The 17,346-nt window shown below is 32.5% G+C and overlaps 1 protein-coding gene across 1 annotated transcript in view; it reads left to right on the top strand.

Annotated features, from left to right (window-relative positions):
- Positions 1-17,346, top strand: part of scrib (scribble) — a 105,511-nt gene that overhangs the window by 63,575 nt on the left and 24,590 nt on the right. Inside the window, exons 4-13 of the mRNA XM_065357307.1 lie at positions 2,441-2,530; positions 4,786-4,906; positions 6,719-6,793; positions 7,141-7,358; positions 7,976-8,109; positions 8,245-8,356; positions 9,099-9,274; positions 9,977-10,149; positions 15,233-15,343; positions 16,045-16,170. Of these exons, the coding sequence (XP_065213379.1) occupies positions 2,441-2,530; positions 4,786-4,906; positions 6,719-6,793; positions 7,141-7,358; positions 7,976-8,109; positions 8,245-8,356; positions 9,099-9,274; positions 9,977-10,149; positions 15,233-15,343; positions 16,045-16,170 (1,336 nt within the window). The remainder of the gene's footprint in view (positions 1-2,440; positions 2,531-4,785; positions 4,907-6,718; positions 6,794-7,140; positions 7,359-7,975; positions 8,110-8,244; positions 8,357-9,098; positions 9,275-9,976; positions 10,150-15,232; positions 15,344-16,044; positions 16,171-17,346) is intronic.

Below are 17,346 nucleotides of genomic sequence, written 5' to 3'. Positions count from 1 at the left end.
ATTGAGGATTCCTCAAAACTAGTAGGGTGGATTTTTATAGCGAAAATTAAAGCTGCTGATGGAAACGAAAGATTGATTCAGAAAATTTTAATGCGTCAAAACGCAGCATTTCATCCCTTTTTTTGACAACTTCGACTGCTCACGAAGGGAAATTTTCCTATAGCAAAAAATTGTAATGAAACGGGGTCAAATATTGGAAAGAGAATGGTTTAATTTTCGGCGAATTTTTGGCAATTTGAAATCGACCGTTTTCGGCGATTCGTGCTTTTTAAAAAAATATTTATATTCATTCGGTAAAAAGTATGAAAGTTGCACCTGAAACTAATATCAACTTCTCTGAACCGAATTTCATTATTTCTGGCCATTCAGGGGCTTCCAGTGCGACTTTCAATTTCCCAAGAATTTTAAAATGTCTCCAGAATGCGTGAAAATCAATGTTGGTTGCTAAAAAATCGAGTTATTGTGGATTATTCGCAACCTTTTCAGAGGGTTTATCTTCATTTGACCCGATTTCCGGGCAGTCACATCGACTGCTTTTTTTTCAACAAGAATATTTTATACGGAAAATATTCAAAAATTGAAATTTTTATTTTCGAAGGGAAATTTTTGAAACTTGCACGAATGCTCTATTTTGGCTGAAACCAACTCCCCAAACCAGGACTTCACAATTTCGAGCCACCCTGGACCCTCCAGCGCGGTTTTCGTTTTCTCTAGATTTGTCTAGAAGGCGTGGAAATTGATTTGTGCAGTGTCTTCGAAATGCATAAACACAGACGTCCTTAAAAACGACTTACTACTACCAAAAACTGATGAAAATTTCGCAAAATTTAGCGAAAATGGCCTGCAATTTCGTTTAAAAATCTTGAATATGTCATAAAAATACTTGAAAATCCTCAAAATCAACAAAAATTACAAAAAAAAAGAAGAGGTTAATGAAAACTGCTCAAAATATCATAAGTTGAAAATGGAATTGAAATACATGAAATTTCAACAAAATTTGACCAGAATGTAGGAAAATTTGCCTAATACTTCACGAAAACACGTTAAAAATTTCATGAAAACTCTGGGATAAGAAGCAGTTAAATCGTTAAAAATTGTCAAAAAATGTTAAAAATTCTCTCAAATGTTGAATTTTTAAAATTTGTTTAAAAGTACATAAAAAACACGTACCTACCTACATTCACTGGATTTCTAAATGATCTGGAAAGACTGAGCATCCTTTAAAAAATTTATTAATCCCCGTTTTTAAAAATCCACCAAACATCTGAAAATCAACTTCGAAAGTTCAAAATTTGGCTCTGACAAGTGTGAGACATGCTCTTTTAGTGTGTCAAATTGCGGAGTTGAGGGTACATACTTATGTTAAAAATTCCGTTTGCAAATTCTACTCTTTTTTCTTTATGGCTCCTTTTCGATCCACTACTGGATGAAGGCCCCTACAAGCTTTTTCCTATTATCTGTTGTTTACATACCAATTCGAACTTGGACACCCTATATATTAGTATAGAATAATTTGTTTTAGTCAATTGAAATACATGATACTTAGTTGTTAACTATGTTCATTGTATGTACGATTGTACGTGTACGAACCAATTGGTTGTATACGTTTGAAAAAAAATACCAGTCTAGTTTGATAATTAAAAGCGTATCTTTTGTTTACCGAATACATACGTACGTCTACGTACGGTATACTTAGATGCAAATTTATATTGCGTTGTAATTAAGTTCCATAATATACGAGTACGCAAACGTATACGCTTAGATACATAGTGCAGCGATGGAAATAACTAAATAAGCACCTTTTGGCAAAGTATCGGTGTTTAAATGAACCATGTACTGGATGGGTTAGTGCATTGGAAATGATTCATTTTCAAACCGATGCCCTTACTCGACAGTTTCCAGACCTGAAGGCAAAAGATTATTGGTCGTTGGCCTTTCACGAAGCGTGAGAGTTGATAAAAAAAATACAACCATTATTTTTAAGCTATTGTTTAATAAAAAATAGGCTACCGGCGGAGTGGGTAGGTATACGAATGCAGCTTTATACGAGTAGGTAGGTACGTAAATGAAATTGAGTTCATGTACCAGACTCGGTCCTGTGCAGTCGAGATAATGTTCGAGTGGAATATGATTATCGAAAAGTAATAATTTTTAAACGAAATTATCGCTTTTTTCAATAAGCTTGTTTTTACGTAGTGTTTATTTGAAAATTTTTTCCAACGAAATACTTTTCGACGTTATTTATTTCGCTTTCCAATAAGTAATGCACTTACCTACCTACGTGTATTTTCAAAACACCATTTTCATTTTTACCGGTGTTACGATTTTAAACGTTGTGATTTAAATATTTGTGTTGTGTATTACTTTTACAAAGTTTTACGATTTTTGTTTCTTTAGCGGTGAGTAATGTGTATTGTTTTTTTTTTTGTTTTTGTTCCAGATTACCTTCGGGTTTTGCTCATTTACGTAATTTAAAAGTTCTTAGTTTAAATGATATGTCACTGGTGAATTTACCGACAAACTTTGGAAGGTAAATTTTTCTCTTTTTTAAGCTTAAGCAATGGAAATAATGTTCGTGCAATCAAATTATTCAAACTTGTTGCAAAATGTATCTTACGCGAGATTTACGAAACTGAAATCGTGTTTTTCTCTCGAAGAAGGAAGGAGAAGTGCGAGTGAATTATGTAATTAAATTTAAAGTATTGACAATTTGAGTGAGTACACAGAGTACCTGTACCTACTTAGTCGAAAAAATCAATTTTTTGAAAAAAAAAATGACCAACGGCAACGTTGGCTTTGAAATTCGTTTTATATTTTGATTGTAATTACCTATCGCAGATATATCTGTTTGTCTTCCGGGGAGGGAGAGGAAGGGTCAGTGTAACTTTCGCGCATTGAGTATAATTTTTTTTCTTTCAATTGTAAGATCATGTGCATACGAATTATCTGGCATAATTTTATTTTTAACCATGTAGCTTCATTGGCCAACAATTTTTTACATTTTACGACAAAAAACTGGTTTCATAACTGAATTTTTCCACTGTTTCAAAAATAAAATTAACTCTCGAGCGTATGCATCGTCGCATGTGTGAGTTATTCGTAGTATACGTACATCGGTTTTGGAACGTACCTTACCTACATATCGTAGATGTAGGTACTAGGTAGGTATGTGTATTCAGTTCATTATTATAAGGATAAGGTGACACGAGTATCTGATTGCAATGAGCAAGTAGTTAACCTTGTTGACTATATTATTTTGACCATTCTATAGTGTACGATTATAAATCTCGACGTGGTTTATTTTCACCCATTTCCTCGTGCACGTCCGTTTATCGATGTAAACGTGCGTTTATTATTGAAAGAATGCTAATTTTATTCGACAATACTGACGTAATTTCTCATCTTATTCTCGTAGAAACGTACAACAATAAATCCTTTGGCTTTGGCATTGTTAAAATAGAACTATTTAAAAAGCGAGAAGAATGTTCAAAAAACGAATAAACTCGAAAATTCTGATGAAAATCTTCCACTTGAAATCTACTCGACGCGACGCCCACGGCCCCACTATACAGAAAAGAAGAAAAAGCTCCCACGTTTGTGTACCTTTGTAAGTTTGTATATGGCAACGATCAAAGTGAGAAATTTGCTCAGAGGTTGATGTTTAAATTGTAAAATTGGTTATCGAGCATGATTAAGGAATTTAAGGTTAGATATTTACCCAATGAGTAGAAATTTCGCGTTAATCATGACGCGATATGTTGCAAAAAAAGCACGTATTTTACGTTACGTGTTTGTAATCGTATCTGTGGCTTGTTTTTGTTTTGATTACTTTTAAGGAAAATATTATCAAACGCTCCGATAACTTTGTCAATACTGTCAGTAGCTTTTTCGTGTCATTGTACTCACAACTCAGATGTTCTAAGCTGGCTTCTGAAGTGTAGAAAATTTCGTTGCACATTCAAGCATTTGGAAAAAATATCAACTAAATCAATAGCTTACGTTGAAGGCTTTTGAGTAAGCTGTTTCTATACATTTTCATTTTGGGTGTTTGGAAATTTAATTTTTATTAGAGCCTTCAGGTTACTGGAAATTCGAAAATTTCATCATGTCATTGGTATCAATGCGAAAACCGCAGATGACGTACGTACGATAGTTTAGGTATGAAAATCAAGAGGCAAAGATATGGCTCGAGGATTTTTTTGCTCGTAATTTCAAACACGTTTTCGTTTTATCCCCACGTTCTCGATATTTTTGAACATTTGTTTGAATAAATTCACGACGGTTCGATGTTGAGGGTTGAGGGTGTATTAAAAATTTCTTTCAAATTGACAGGAATGGCAAATAACGCGAAAAATAACGAGCAGTCGCGTCATTATGTGTACGTAAATTTTACACGATAAAGATTCGATTTTGTATTTCGTTCACGTCAATACGCGTATATAACGCGAATGGTATGAGAAATATACGCTAGATAATATATATGGAGTTGGTCTTAAATGCCTTCGTACAGTACAGCGAAGTATGTGAAGTGTGAATTTTCAAAGTTCATTATTGGACGAATTTTTTCTCGTTAGTTGACACGTTTCAGTTTCGTTGATTCGAAGCGACAGTTTGATGAATTTTTCTTCTCGAGTGACAAAAACGACGATATATTTGCGTTGCTTTTTTCTCCCTCTGGTTCGGTTTGGTTTTGTAAAAACCTATAAAGCATCCTCTTATATACCTAACACATCGTTGAACTAATGTGAATTTTTTTCACGTATTTTTTTTTCTTTTTTGTTACAGTTTAGTTAATTTAGAATCTTTAGAATTAAGGGAAAATTTGATCAAATCATTACCAGAAAGTTTATCACAGTTGACTAAATTGCAGAGGTTAGATTTAGGTGATAACGAAATCGAAGAACTGGTTAGTAACGGTTATTTACATAATTCTTTATGGTAGATAGATATTGTATATTATTTATTTTGTGTAGTTAGTTTAAACGCCATTGGCTGTTGAACTTTTCTAACAATGTGATTCGAATTCGCGACGACGAATAAATCCGTTGTAAAGACGACTTCTTCCAAGCACAGATTACGTACATTAGTATGCCGATGTTTGTATAGAATTTCCCCGGGGTGAATTCTGTTTTTCTTTTTTTTTCTTTTTGAAAACTTAGATGTGGAGTGGTTTGAAAGTTAATATGTCTGTTATCGCTAAAAAGTTATACAAATTCTTGTTTTTGCTGAGTTGATTTCTGGATAGTTTTTTCAGAGTCTTCAAGTTGAATTTTCAGATTGAAAAAAATTGGAAATTTGGAAAATTTTAGGTTTTTTTTTCAGAAGTTATTATGTTTCTTCTTGTTTTTAAAATGTGTCAGGTCATAAACAGATATGCTTGATTTTAGGAGGGTAAAGTCGTGAAAATTGAATTTAGGTATCTGAATAATTGAATGATAACTAATTTATCTGGATTATTAATTTTCTGTTTTTGGAGGGGAGAGAATCAAAAAATGCACTACAGGTCATGCAGGTCATGATTTTGGAATAATTGTCATAAAAATCAAATTTATGTAAATGACTCGAATTGGTTCGGTGAGAGGGGGATCATTCATTTATCGAAGATGTAAAAAAAATCACTAATTCATTTTAGAAGATATTGTGGCTCAGAGAAATCTTTTGCTTTCCATTTTAATGTTTTACTGCTGAAAAAAGTCTAAAAATGAGAGTTTAAAAAACAATTCTGTAGGACGCATATTTCTGGGGGAAATGGCCAAAAATACCTATTTTTTTCATTTCTTTACCGAGTTTCGAATTTTTTGCATCTTCGGTCAAATAGAAACGTCAATGAATATTTTTCTCGAAAAATGTTGTTGATTATTATAAAAGGCTCTGAAATTCTAATGAAAAGATTTTTCTCATTTTGAGGCATTTTTCAGCAAGTGAATGAGCGAGAACAAAATGAATAATGTAGAAGATTTTTCTTACTCACTCTGTAGAACTTTCTTCGTCATTTTGAAAACTTTCACCGGAATCCTACCTATACATACATACGTACATACATATACTACATATTTGATATAAGTATGTTATATATTATTCGTTTTTGCAATATTAAGCAAGCAAATCGCTGCTCCTGTACATTTTATGGAAGGCAACTTGTTTCGCAAAAAGTTTTTCGTATCTCTGGGGACACCCTGTATATAGGAAATGTACTCGCTTATTTTTCTTTTTACTGTAACGGTTGAAAATCGCGACGCTACGCTGTATTTAATTACTCGCATGCGAATTACGCTATATTTTAGGATAATGGCGTCGAGAAGCTATAAGGATTTGTTTTATTGATACAAATTGCTCGCAAGTAAACCTGGTCGGTTGGCGTTTGCGGTGCAAATTACATACATACAATGAGAGGCGAATTGATCTACACGAGCGAAAAATCTTCATTAAAACTATAAATTATTTGGCAGCGGAAATTTTTTCACTTATGGCGAGCATTTTCTTCGGGGCCTTCGTTGGTTAGGATTTTCCTACGATAGCTCTACGTGTACGATATGCGTTCGCGTATTAATAACAAACAAAAGACGTTAAACATCAGTCACTTTATTGCTATTTTGTTTGTTGTAAGGTTATTTATAGGACTTTGTTAGTTGCAGGATGATTTATTTATAGCGATAAGTTTTTATGACTATCATCGTATTCTTATTGCAGTTTTTATTTTATTTTTTTTCTTACACAGCCATATTATATCGGTAAACTGCCAGCTTTGCAAGAATTATGGTTGGATCACAATCAGCTTCAACATTTACCGCCGGTATGATTATTATTATTATTATTATTACGATTTATACGCCGATAATATTAAATTCGTAATTGATAAAATATATTCTAATTTGCCAAAATACCTATTTAGAGGTGTCTGTCCGATGATAACGATGCGATATAATCAAAATATTATTAATTTGAAAAAAAGCGCTACACTGCGCCTTTATAGTCTCTTTATTTACGTAGGTGTTTGATAATTTGCCTATCTCGAGTAAGAAGGCGTCGCATTGTATGATTTTTCTTTATTCTATCGAAATAATGTTTTGCATATTTTTTTATTTCTTTTGTATTATTTTGTTTTCTAACGTTCTTTTTTTGTTCATTTTTTTCTTACAGGAAGTGGGAAATTTGAAAAATTTAGTCTGTTTAGACATATCGGAAAACAGATTAGAAGATTTACCAGAGAAAGTCGGTGGCTTGGAGAATTTAACAGATTTGCATTTATCGCAAAATGTGATCGAAACATTACCAGATGGCATTGGCCAACTTTCAAAGCTTACCATTCTTAAAGTGGATCAAAATAGGTTAACTACGCTTAATGAAAACATTGGCAGGTAATTTCAACCTAGAAACAAATTTAAATACCGATAAAAAAAAAGGTATACAACTTACGATAAGAAACAGGAAGCCGAAGTGGGATAAAAATGAAGTGAAAAAAAACGAAATCCATTTTCCTTGGTAAAGGTTTTTAGTACATTTAGTTTGGGAAAAAAAATCACGATTGGTTTTAGGGGGGTAAAATACATTATCGTGAAAAACGTCTGCGGTATCGTTCGATGTTTTTGGCGGGCGAGAACATGTTTAAAAAGCTGTATTTATTTAAAGTTCGCTCGTAATTCTTGTTATTTTCTTACCTGTTATAAAAGTTGGCAATTTAAAGCGATTTTATTAGAATGTGAAAAATTTATCGTGTAATAGAAAAGATATGGAGAAAGGAGCGCACGTGTAAATGTGGTACTTACAGCGAGATATTCGGAGGGCGTTTAATTGTTACTCGATAGCATCAGACGTTCAAACATTGTTGGAAATTTATTACATTCCATTAAGCTTTCGATGACTTTTATGAAACTTACCTTTCGGCGTTTCTTATTTCTTTTACGTTGGAAAATAATAATTTTTACGGGCTGATTTAAAAATTTAATTGTTGGTATGTTGTTTTTCTATGTTACAGCTGTGAAAATCTGCAAGAATTAATATTAACGGAGAATTTTCTACTCGAATTACCCTTATCAGTAGGAAATTTAGTGAAACTTACGAATTTAAATGTCGATAGAAATAGTTTACGTTCTCTTCCTCCAATAATAGGTAAGTCGGAGTTGTTTTTTTTTTGTAGAGGGGACTTCCTCGAGCACTTCAACTTATCCGTTGTACATATTTTAATTTTGAAACGTTATTTTGGAGCTCGTTGATATTTAATGTGTACTTATGTTTAAATTGCAGGTAATTTATCGCAATTAGGAGTTTTATCTTTGAGAGATAACAAGCTACAAACGATACCTAGTGAACTGGGTAACTGCAAGCAGTTACATGTATTAGATGTCGCTGGAAATAGGTAATTTTTTAATAAGAGAAATCTTGTTTTTGCATTACGGATTTGAATTTAGTAATGCAGTTCTTTTCGCGAATATGGTTTTTCAGAATACACCTTATGGAAAACGAATGCTTGGAGAAATTGAAAAAAAATTAATATTTCAATGATAGCAGAACTGAATTTTTCAATTCAATGATTTTTGAACACATTTTTTTAAAATTCTCGTTTTCATCTTTTTTTGGCGAAAAATTTCATTTGATTTCAATTTTTTTTGAGTTCTCGAAAAAAAATTGTGAAAATTTCGATTGATAAAAATATCAATTTTTCATTTCTTGCACCTCTGAGAAAAGTTGTAAGAGTGGAGGGAATTATATACTTGAACGAATTTTGGATGAAAATATTCGGGCTTGTTTTCATCTTTTGCGGTCTATTTCAAAATTTCAACGTTCAATTTTTTACCTTTTTAATTTCTTTAATTATATTAAACTGTGTGAGGAGGGAAAGTGAGAATGGAATAGGTAATAATATAGTGAAAAACTCTTAACGTTAATTACTTTCATTTTGAGCTCAAAAATTGTAAATGTTTTGTGGGACGTGCTTTGAATTTTTTTTTAATGTCATTTCATTTGAAAAATTTAAAAGTCAAGTACCTATCAAATTCGCGACTTGCACTATTTTTATAAAAATTAAATTTACTAACGAAACATTGAAACTCATTTTCATTTCACTTTTTTATTTATGTATATTCTATTTTATTTTTCAGATTACAACACCTGCCTTTATCTCTCGCTAATTTAAATTTAAAAGCGGTTTGGTTATCCGTCAACCAAGCTCAACCGATGCTCAAATTTCAAACTGATGTCGACGAAAAGACTGGTGAAGAAGTGTTGACTTGTTTTTTGTTACCGCAATTACAGTATAAACCTGAAAATCATTTTAGTGAGTATTTAATTTGCAGTTTGTTAACTAAAACAAAAAACACAATTCACTGGAAAATTCCCAGCTCGTAATTTATAATCAAATCGCTTTTCTAAAACTACTCTCTATACCACGTATACACTTTCGTATCCGCTAATTGATTTTTCATTCCGAAATTTTTTCAACTTTTCGCTGCTCTATCGTAATAATTATCGTTCTTGGTAGTTTGCGAGCATGAGGTACGAAATCAACGGGTTATATGTACTCTTATTGGCTAAAAAAAAAATAATACTTCATGATTAATGATAGACTGAATTTTTCGTAGTAATTTAGAATTATTTTATTTTAAAAACGCTTACAAGTAACTGGAAAACACGCGGATGTAATTGGTATATATCATTTTAACGAGCTATTTAGTATCTTACTCGAATTAAATCGTAAAAAATAATCTTTCGCAGTTTTTTTTCCAATTCAAATAATATTTGTACATTATTAATTCGCTTTAGATTACTCAATTGAAATCTATACCGCTGGGTAGATAATTGATAATAATTTAGGTATTTAGTTTTGTTAGCTATTCTTCTTTGTATATCTATTACAAAGTAATACGAATTTCTTCGTCTTTTTTCTCTAATTTCGTTGAGTATCTTTAGCACTATCTAACTTTTCGCACTGTTCGCATGTTTTGTTTTCCGCTTTGATTTCATATCGCGCACATATTAGTTGGAAGGCTGAATGGTGGACTTGATCATCCGTTCTCATCTTCAGATGGTATAAGTAACGAAGACGCCAACGAAGAAGATGAAAATGTCTGGGAAGATCAAGAAGATCAAGAAGATTCTCGAACCACCTCGGTTAAATTTACAGACGACGTGCAAAATGAAAAGACCAAAGAAGTGAGTAACTAGTTAACTACCTACTTACCTAGTACCTTGGACCTAGTGTAATTTTAAAATTCGTGTCACGCTTTTAAATATTATTTTTTAATCGGATGGCCGTTCGTCGAGGCAAAACCAAGCTGGAAAAATAATTTCATTTGCGGATTAACGAGTTGACAAAACGCCGGCAAAAAAATGTACCTATCGCTGTTTTGATTTAATTTACATAACGAAGTCGTGTTGGCTATTTGGTTACTCTGGTCGCCTGGTTTGCTCGTGTGGTCGTATGTTTTGAGAAAAAATTTTCATCCGCGGAAGCTTTTTATAATTGAATTCTTTCACGAGGTTCTTTTTTCAAGTGACCATTGGTTGAATTTAATTTCAACGGGAAATTGAAAATTACGATGGAGGTTTTTTATGCGTCCGTTGCTCTAATTGATAATTTGAAACTTGGAAATTGCATTCGGTTTCGTTATAAATTAGTGTTTCCAAACGGATATAGATATTTATAGGATGATAAGGCAGATAAATATAGGTGAATTTGTACGTATTTAGAATGCACGAGAGAGAGAGAGACAGAATTGCGAAAAGGGTACGAATATGTGATTTTATTCTAGCACTGTAAACTCATTCGCAAGATTAAAGCTTTATTACAAGCATACAAGCAAAAGAGCTGTATTACGTGTTGTGTTGTGTTTTTTTCCCAAGCTGATTGTATTAATAACATGCTCTTGATCGCAAATGTTTATTATATCTCGTTTAAAGTTTCGTATTACCTCTTTACGAGTGTTTGGCCCTAAGCTTGTTGCGATTTAATTAGCGAACGAAATTTCTTGATTAATTTTTTGCCTTCGAGTAAAGCGCAAAAGTTGGTGAGATATTTGTGAAATTAAAAACGAACGACGAACGTTTTTAAACCGTGTACAATCTTTATGGTCAGCCTGAGACGTAGAAAATCTTCTTAGACGTAATGTGCCCATAAAAAGGACTAAAAATTTATATTTTTCACTTTATGAAACGTAACAAAATTTATAATGGTTTATCGAATGAAAAAATTATAAGCCGGAGTAATTTTTCGCTAAGGTTACGAGTAAATTTTTTTTTACACTGACGAATTTTATTTTATTAGCGAATGAAATCTTCGGTTCGTTTTACGCCATTATCATCTCTTTTTTATAATCGAACCGAATTCGTCGACGTAAAATTAAAAATTACTTAACAATTTTACATCCAACGTAATACGCCTTTCTTCAATAGTTTTTCGAGTTTCAAAAACACGTCGAATTGCGCGCGAAAGGAGTTTAATTTTTAATTCTTCGCAAATGAAACGTTCATCTTCTGTCGTTTGATTATTCAGAAATGAAGTTTTTGCGTAATACCGCAAGTTGTAGGTACCTATGGTTTGGCGTTGAAATGGAAAATACGACTAATGTGAATTTTTAAAACGCTTTCAAATTATGTCGTTTTCAAGGTCTTGTCTGTTTCGAGGTTTTAACTTTGAGTAGGCATTTTCATTAAAAGAACGAGAACTTAATGAAGCATCAAAGCGAGGCATTTAGATTTTTTTCTTGAGGAAAATTTTGAAACATGATTCGAGCCGAAACGACTGAAAAGTCTTACGAAAATCTTCATTAGGAAAAAGTGCTTTCGTAACGTCGTTTTAATAACAATAGGAGATAACGACCTAGAAATGAAAATATTTGGCGTTTATGAAACTTTTTTCTCGTAGCTGTGTAGATTTTTTTTTTAATAATTGAGAAATTCTTTATTAAAAATAAAAAAAGTTGCTTTTGAAATTAAGTCGACGAAAGATGTTTTTTTACTTTTATTGAAATGTAATTTCTATGATGAAAAGTTCTCTCAAATATTTGAAATTAAAATTGGAGATCATTAAGAAGTTCAGTACTTTGAAATGGATAACATTTTTTCATGGCATATCATTGTGTGAGAAGCAGATTTTATTGTTAAATTATAAGTATTTCTTGGTTGGGTCTTTTTATGTACATACATAAATCCATATTTTTTTAATGAAAGAAAACTATTTTGAATTTTTTGAAACTTTATTTTTTAAAAATAATTTATCCGTTCTTGAGGCTGATTGGAGGCTCAAGCTGGATGAACAGACATCAATTTCGTTTATAAATAAGTTTGTAATTTTCGACGGAATTGTGAAATCATAATTATTAATTTTTCGAAATTCGAAGATAGGAGTTTCAGAATTTCCACAAATTGATACTGACGTCGAAAATAGATAGTAATCAAAAATTTCAACTCTCCTTCTCAATTTGATAAAATTTTGGTTGATTTTTCATGGATCGACCTCGTAATCATTTGTGACAAACTATAAATTAATACGATTTTTTGAGGTTTCATTTTTAGATATTTACTCTCACAATTTTTTTTTGTCTGGTTTAAACATTTTTCTGCCGGTTTGGATTCTTTTCTAGTTAGTACGCTCATGTAACGAAAACTACGAGTAATACGTAATGTCAAACTGATATTTTCTGTCTTCGTATTTTCTACTAGAGAAAAGCAGTTATAATGAGAAAATAAAATTGATACTCAAGTTGAAAAAAAAATCGAAGATTTGGGAAAATTGACGATAAAATTACGCTGCGAATTCCCATCTCTATACATCACGTCACAACTTGTGGAACTCAGTCAATTGAAAAGAAAATAAAAAGCCCGGGGAACTCTCGCTCAGAAGTCAATACTCCAGACTCCACTTTGACGTTTTAATCGAATACCTTGCATGTTGAATTTGAATCCCGACTCTTTTCTCGGAATTTCGCGTATATGCATAAAATATGCATTGGCTACGTTGCTACGGTCCCGTAAATTGAATTTATTGACGTTTTCTGATTAAGCATTTAAACATTTTCATTCAAATTCGAAGAAGTTGTTCAAAGAAAATTTCCTTTTCGAATTGAATAACGTCAACGAAGAATAGGCTACGGATGCGAAGAATTATAGAACCGAGTATTCATTTTGTGAAATATTGGAATCTGAAGTGGAGCTTTTTGATTTGCTGCATCAAATTTATATCTGATGGAATTTTGTAGAAGTGAATACGTTTGTAAACCCACCACAAATAGATTTTCAGAAAAATAATTTGAAAATTCAAAAAAAATGTTTACTAAAAATGGTGAAAAAATTTATTGATGAAATTTTTGAATTTGACGAATTCATATTTTGAATGATTTTTATTACAACTCGAGAATGATCCTGCCAACGGGAAGGAGGTAGCCAAATTTTGAATAATCTCCGAGATTTTTTTTTGAAATAGGTATCTTTATTCATAAATTTCATAACAGGTCACCTGAAACGAAACAGTAGAGGACCTTTTAGAAAAATGGGACAAAATTCAAAACGAATTTTTGACTTTTTTAAAAATTTGCCTTTAAAGACGTCTGGTCAACTATAAAATTATCTAGAAGAAATTCGTAATCGTTAGTACGTTCTTGATAGAACTTACATAGTTGTTGGCAGCAACTTTCAGTATCAAAGCCTGATATTGTATGAATAATTAAAGTTTCACGCTAGAAAAAATTTCAAAAAATATCTCCCATTTCCTGTGATTATAACCTCGGTCCAGCGTAACAATTGGTGAAAAATAAATGATGAAGAATTCCCGTTATCCTGTTTCATTTTTTCATTTTTCGATTTAGGTGGATATGTTTTTGATTTGGAATGGGTCATCATTGTCATCAAAAATGAGAACAATTGAATAACGAAAAATAAATTGAGAATTACAATTGAATTTCAAACAAAAACTTGGCTTCATAGTTTATTATTATTGATAATATATTTCATCAGGTTAATTATTGGTATTTCGATAGTTACACTTTTTCTTATACCGCGACCGCATCAAGTATAAAAACCTCACTCGTCAGGTTACTTTCGAAAAAAAAAAAATGAAAAAAATTATACTTACGTAAATGGAAAATAAAGAGCCTTAGTCTGCAAGATTTTGAATTTTTCAAAATAATCCAAAATTGTGTACATTTGATTGATGAAAAAAATCGAGTGACCAGTTACTGTTAGTGAAAGGACCAATTCAGACAAAAGATTTAAAAAATAGTATTTTCAAAGACTCAAGTTGAAAATCATTCATTTTGAGCTGTCGCCGGAATGACGAAAAAAGGCAAATTTGGGGCAATATTTCGAATAAAATTTAGATGGTATAGAGGAACTGAGTTTGCAGATAGGTATTCAGACCTACTATGTACCTCTACCTACCTAGCATCTACCCACCCAATGTTGACAATGAAATGACTCGAAAAGACCTTGCTGATTGAAAATTTCGGCCAATTTGATGTGTAAAAATGATAGTCCGTTTAGATTAAATTTACCCAACCGTAAAGACTTCGAATAAAGTACACGAAGAATAATGCAAACGAATAAAACGTGGTGGTGTTTTTTTTTGTTTGTTTTTGTTTGTTTTTTTTTGTTCACCAAACGAAAACGTTTCGATTAATTAGATAAGGCGTGAAATCGTGTTTAATTGAAAAGAAAACTTAGACGAGTAATAGTGGCTGAAAATTTATGGCTGTAAATTTTTCACCACCACCGCTACCCGCGCGAAGGCTTTCGAATCGAGACCAAAGAGAAGACCAGACTACTCGTAAAACGTATATACGAATCTGAATTTAAAGAGGAAATGTAAATTTAATACGGCATACTAATCGATTTTGCGGTTCGCGAGGTGAATCATTACTTTGGTAAAGATGATATTTGCAGCTTCTTACGGAGACAGACACACGTCCTTTAGAATAGAAGGAAGAGCGATGAAATATGAAATGTTTATTTTAAATGGTTTCGTGTTGGTGTTAACGCCGTATTATTGGCTCACGTGGGCCGCGGAATATCGTTTTATTAGAGATGAATTTTTATTGAAATTGCCCGGCGACCTTAAGCAATTAACCTTTTCCTTATAGTCATACGTATACGTATCTGGCGTATATTTTGAAACATTCTCGTGAAATTACATCTTTTTTCATCTCGAACGACGTTACGTTAGTGACGATATTGTTCGCCTAACAAGGCGCAAACCGAGTCGAGCGACTAGTTTAACGATGATTTTTTCTCGTACTTTTTACAGACGCCGTTCGTGCGACAGAATACACCGCATCCGAAGGAGTTGAAAATGAAAGCCAAGCAGCTTTTCGGCAAAGGCAAAGAAACATCTGAAACAACATCTGCCTCGGAAAATGTGAGTAAAATACCTGTTTAAATTTTCTAGGCGTCGTCGTCGTCGTCGTAATCGACTCATTTTAACCGAAATACGTAGTACCTAGTTGTTTATTTATTATTTTTTTTTTTTTTCATTCATTTATTATATTGAACGAGAGAGGCGAGTACGTGAATACCAAAACGATGAAATAATAGAAAGCTAATGATCTAAACGTTGCGTTGGCGAGGTTTTCCTTTTTGTTATGATTCGAACACTTCGAAGTAAAAAATTTCTACGTTGTGCGTAAATTTGACGCGTTCGCATGGAAACTAGTTTGATGGTTTTGAATATACATAAGTAAATATCTGCATATTGTACCTACACCTAGGTATTCTCTCTCGAAGCTGCTAACGGTGTACCTATGTTTTGAGCTGAAAAACAATCGTCGCGTCCTTGTCATTCTTGTGAAGCCGATACTAGTAACCTTGATTTTGTGTTTTGCTTCCGATATGACGTTTTTTTTAGCGTGTCGTAACCTGGGATACCTATTACCTGTACAGCATTACTTACCATTCAAACTTTATAGTTGTACGATTGACCGGATTACATTTTTAAATTTTATCAGTTCGAAATTACTGCTCGTTAAAGACTGAAGGTGTAACTGTACCAGTCGCCGGTCACTTGTTCGTGCTGTTTATGGGCTACTGTACCTACTAAGGTGATTTTTATTTTATGTTTAGGTCATTTTGACTACTACTATTACTACCACATCGAGCTCAGTTGAAAGAAAATCTACTGATAAGGAGTCGACCAGCGTTCGAAGCTCGTATTCCGAACCCTTCCAGAGTGAAACAAACACCGTATCGGTAATTATTATTTTTTTTTTTTTGAAAATTTTTTATTTTATTCTTATTATTAGATGGTAAATTTTTCTCCTTGAAAAAATCAATCAAATGGATCTTATTTATAGTCTAGATTTTCGGGTATGATTTTGTGAAATTGACTTTTTTGGAATTATTGCATCGCGATGCATTTGTGAGTATTTTGATGTTCTAAGAGTGTGAATTTATGCAGGAAAATTCGTCTAATGTTAGATATTTTCGCGCTGTGTTTCCAATGTAGAAGTTGTTTTTGGAAGTATTGAAAGCAACTTGTCCTCGTGTATAATGCTTACAACGGCATGTTGAACTAAATTTTGTAATTGTTCAAGAATGCTGTATTGTTTTCATGAGAAATTAAAGGAGGGAAATATTTCACTGATGACTTCATTGGTTTTTCTTTTGTGTCCGTAAATATGAGCTTTCTTGGAAATATTATACTTACGCGTATTTTTAATGCAGCATTGCATCGTTGACTGTTTTTTTTTTCTTTTTTGTTACCATGCGTGTGTAAAGTATACAATTGTGTTTGAAGATCGTGCGAAATCGCTAATGCGATATTCTCATTGGAAACATATTGAGCTCATATTGTACCATTTTACGTACCTACCAAAAAGGAAATCTAATCGAGTACTTGATGTCGATTGAAATGACACTTCGTTGGCATAATCTACCCAAAGGGGTAACTTATGCCTCGCGTTTAGTTTTAATGAACAATGCCTTGCCTACTTTGGAGATTTGAAGGGGTAGAATTTTAATCTTTTTTGAATTAAAGGAACTTGATGAAATTGAATAATTCATCAATATGTGAGAAATTTTTTTTGTGTGATGTGTACATTTGGTAATCATCCTTTCGAGTTGATTGTACAAATAGTGTTGTGATCGGTACCCATTCGGTACCTGGCTTTTGGTGGGGTTCCTTTGTAGGAGGAAAATTCTCACCTCCCTCTCCTCCCTCTTCCTTTATTAGTGACAAGTCAAGGCAAAAAAAATGATCAAAAAAGGCAATTTCTTTACCCACGTTAACAGAATTATTGTTTTTGATCGTAAAATTTTCAAAAGTTTTCTCCCCAAAAAATCGAAAAAAATTGCTCATGAATTGGAATAATTGAAACATCAATGAAATTGATTTTTTTTTTTGGTCAATCTAGTTTTGAAGACTAT

This window comes from Planococcus citri, chromosome 3 (genome assembly GCF_950023065.1).
Source record: "Planococcus citri chromosome 3, ihPlaCitr1.1, whole genome shotgun sequence".
NCBI lineage: Eukaryota > Metazoa > Arthropoda > Insecta > Hemiptera > Pseudococcidae > Planococcus > Planococcus citri.
The sequence above is the reverse complement of the archived record's forward strand: the minus strand, read 5'-3'. Positions and strand labels throughout refer to the sequence as shown.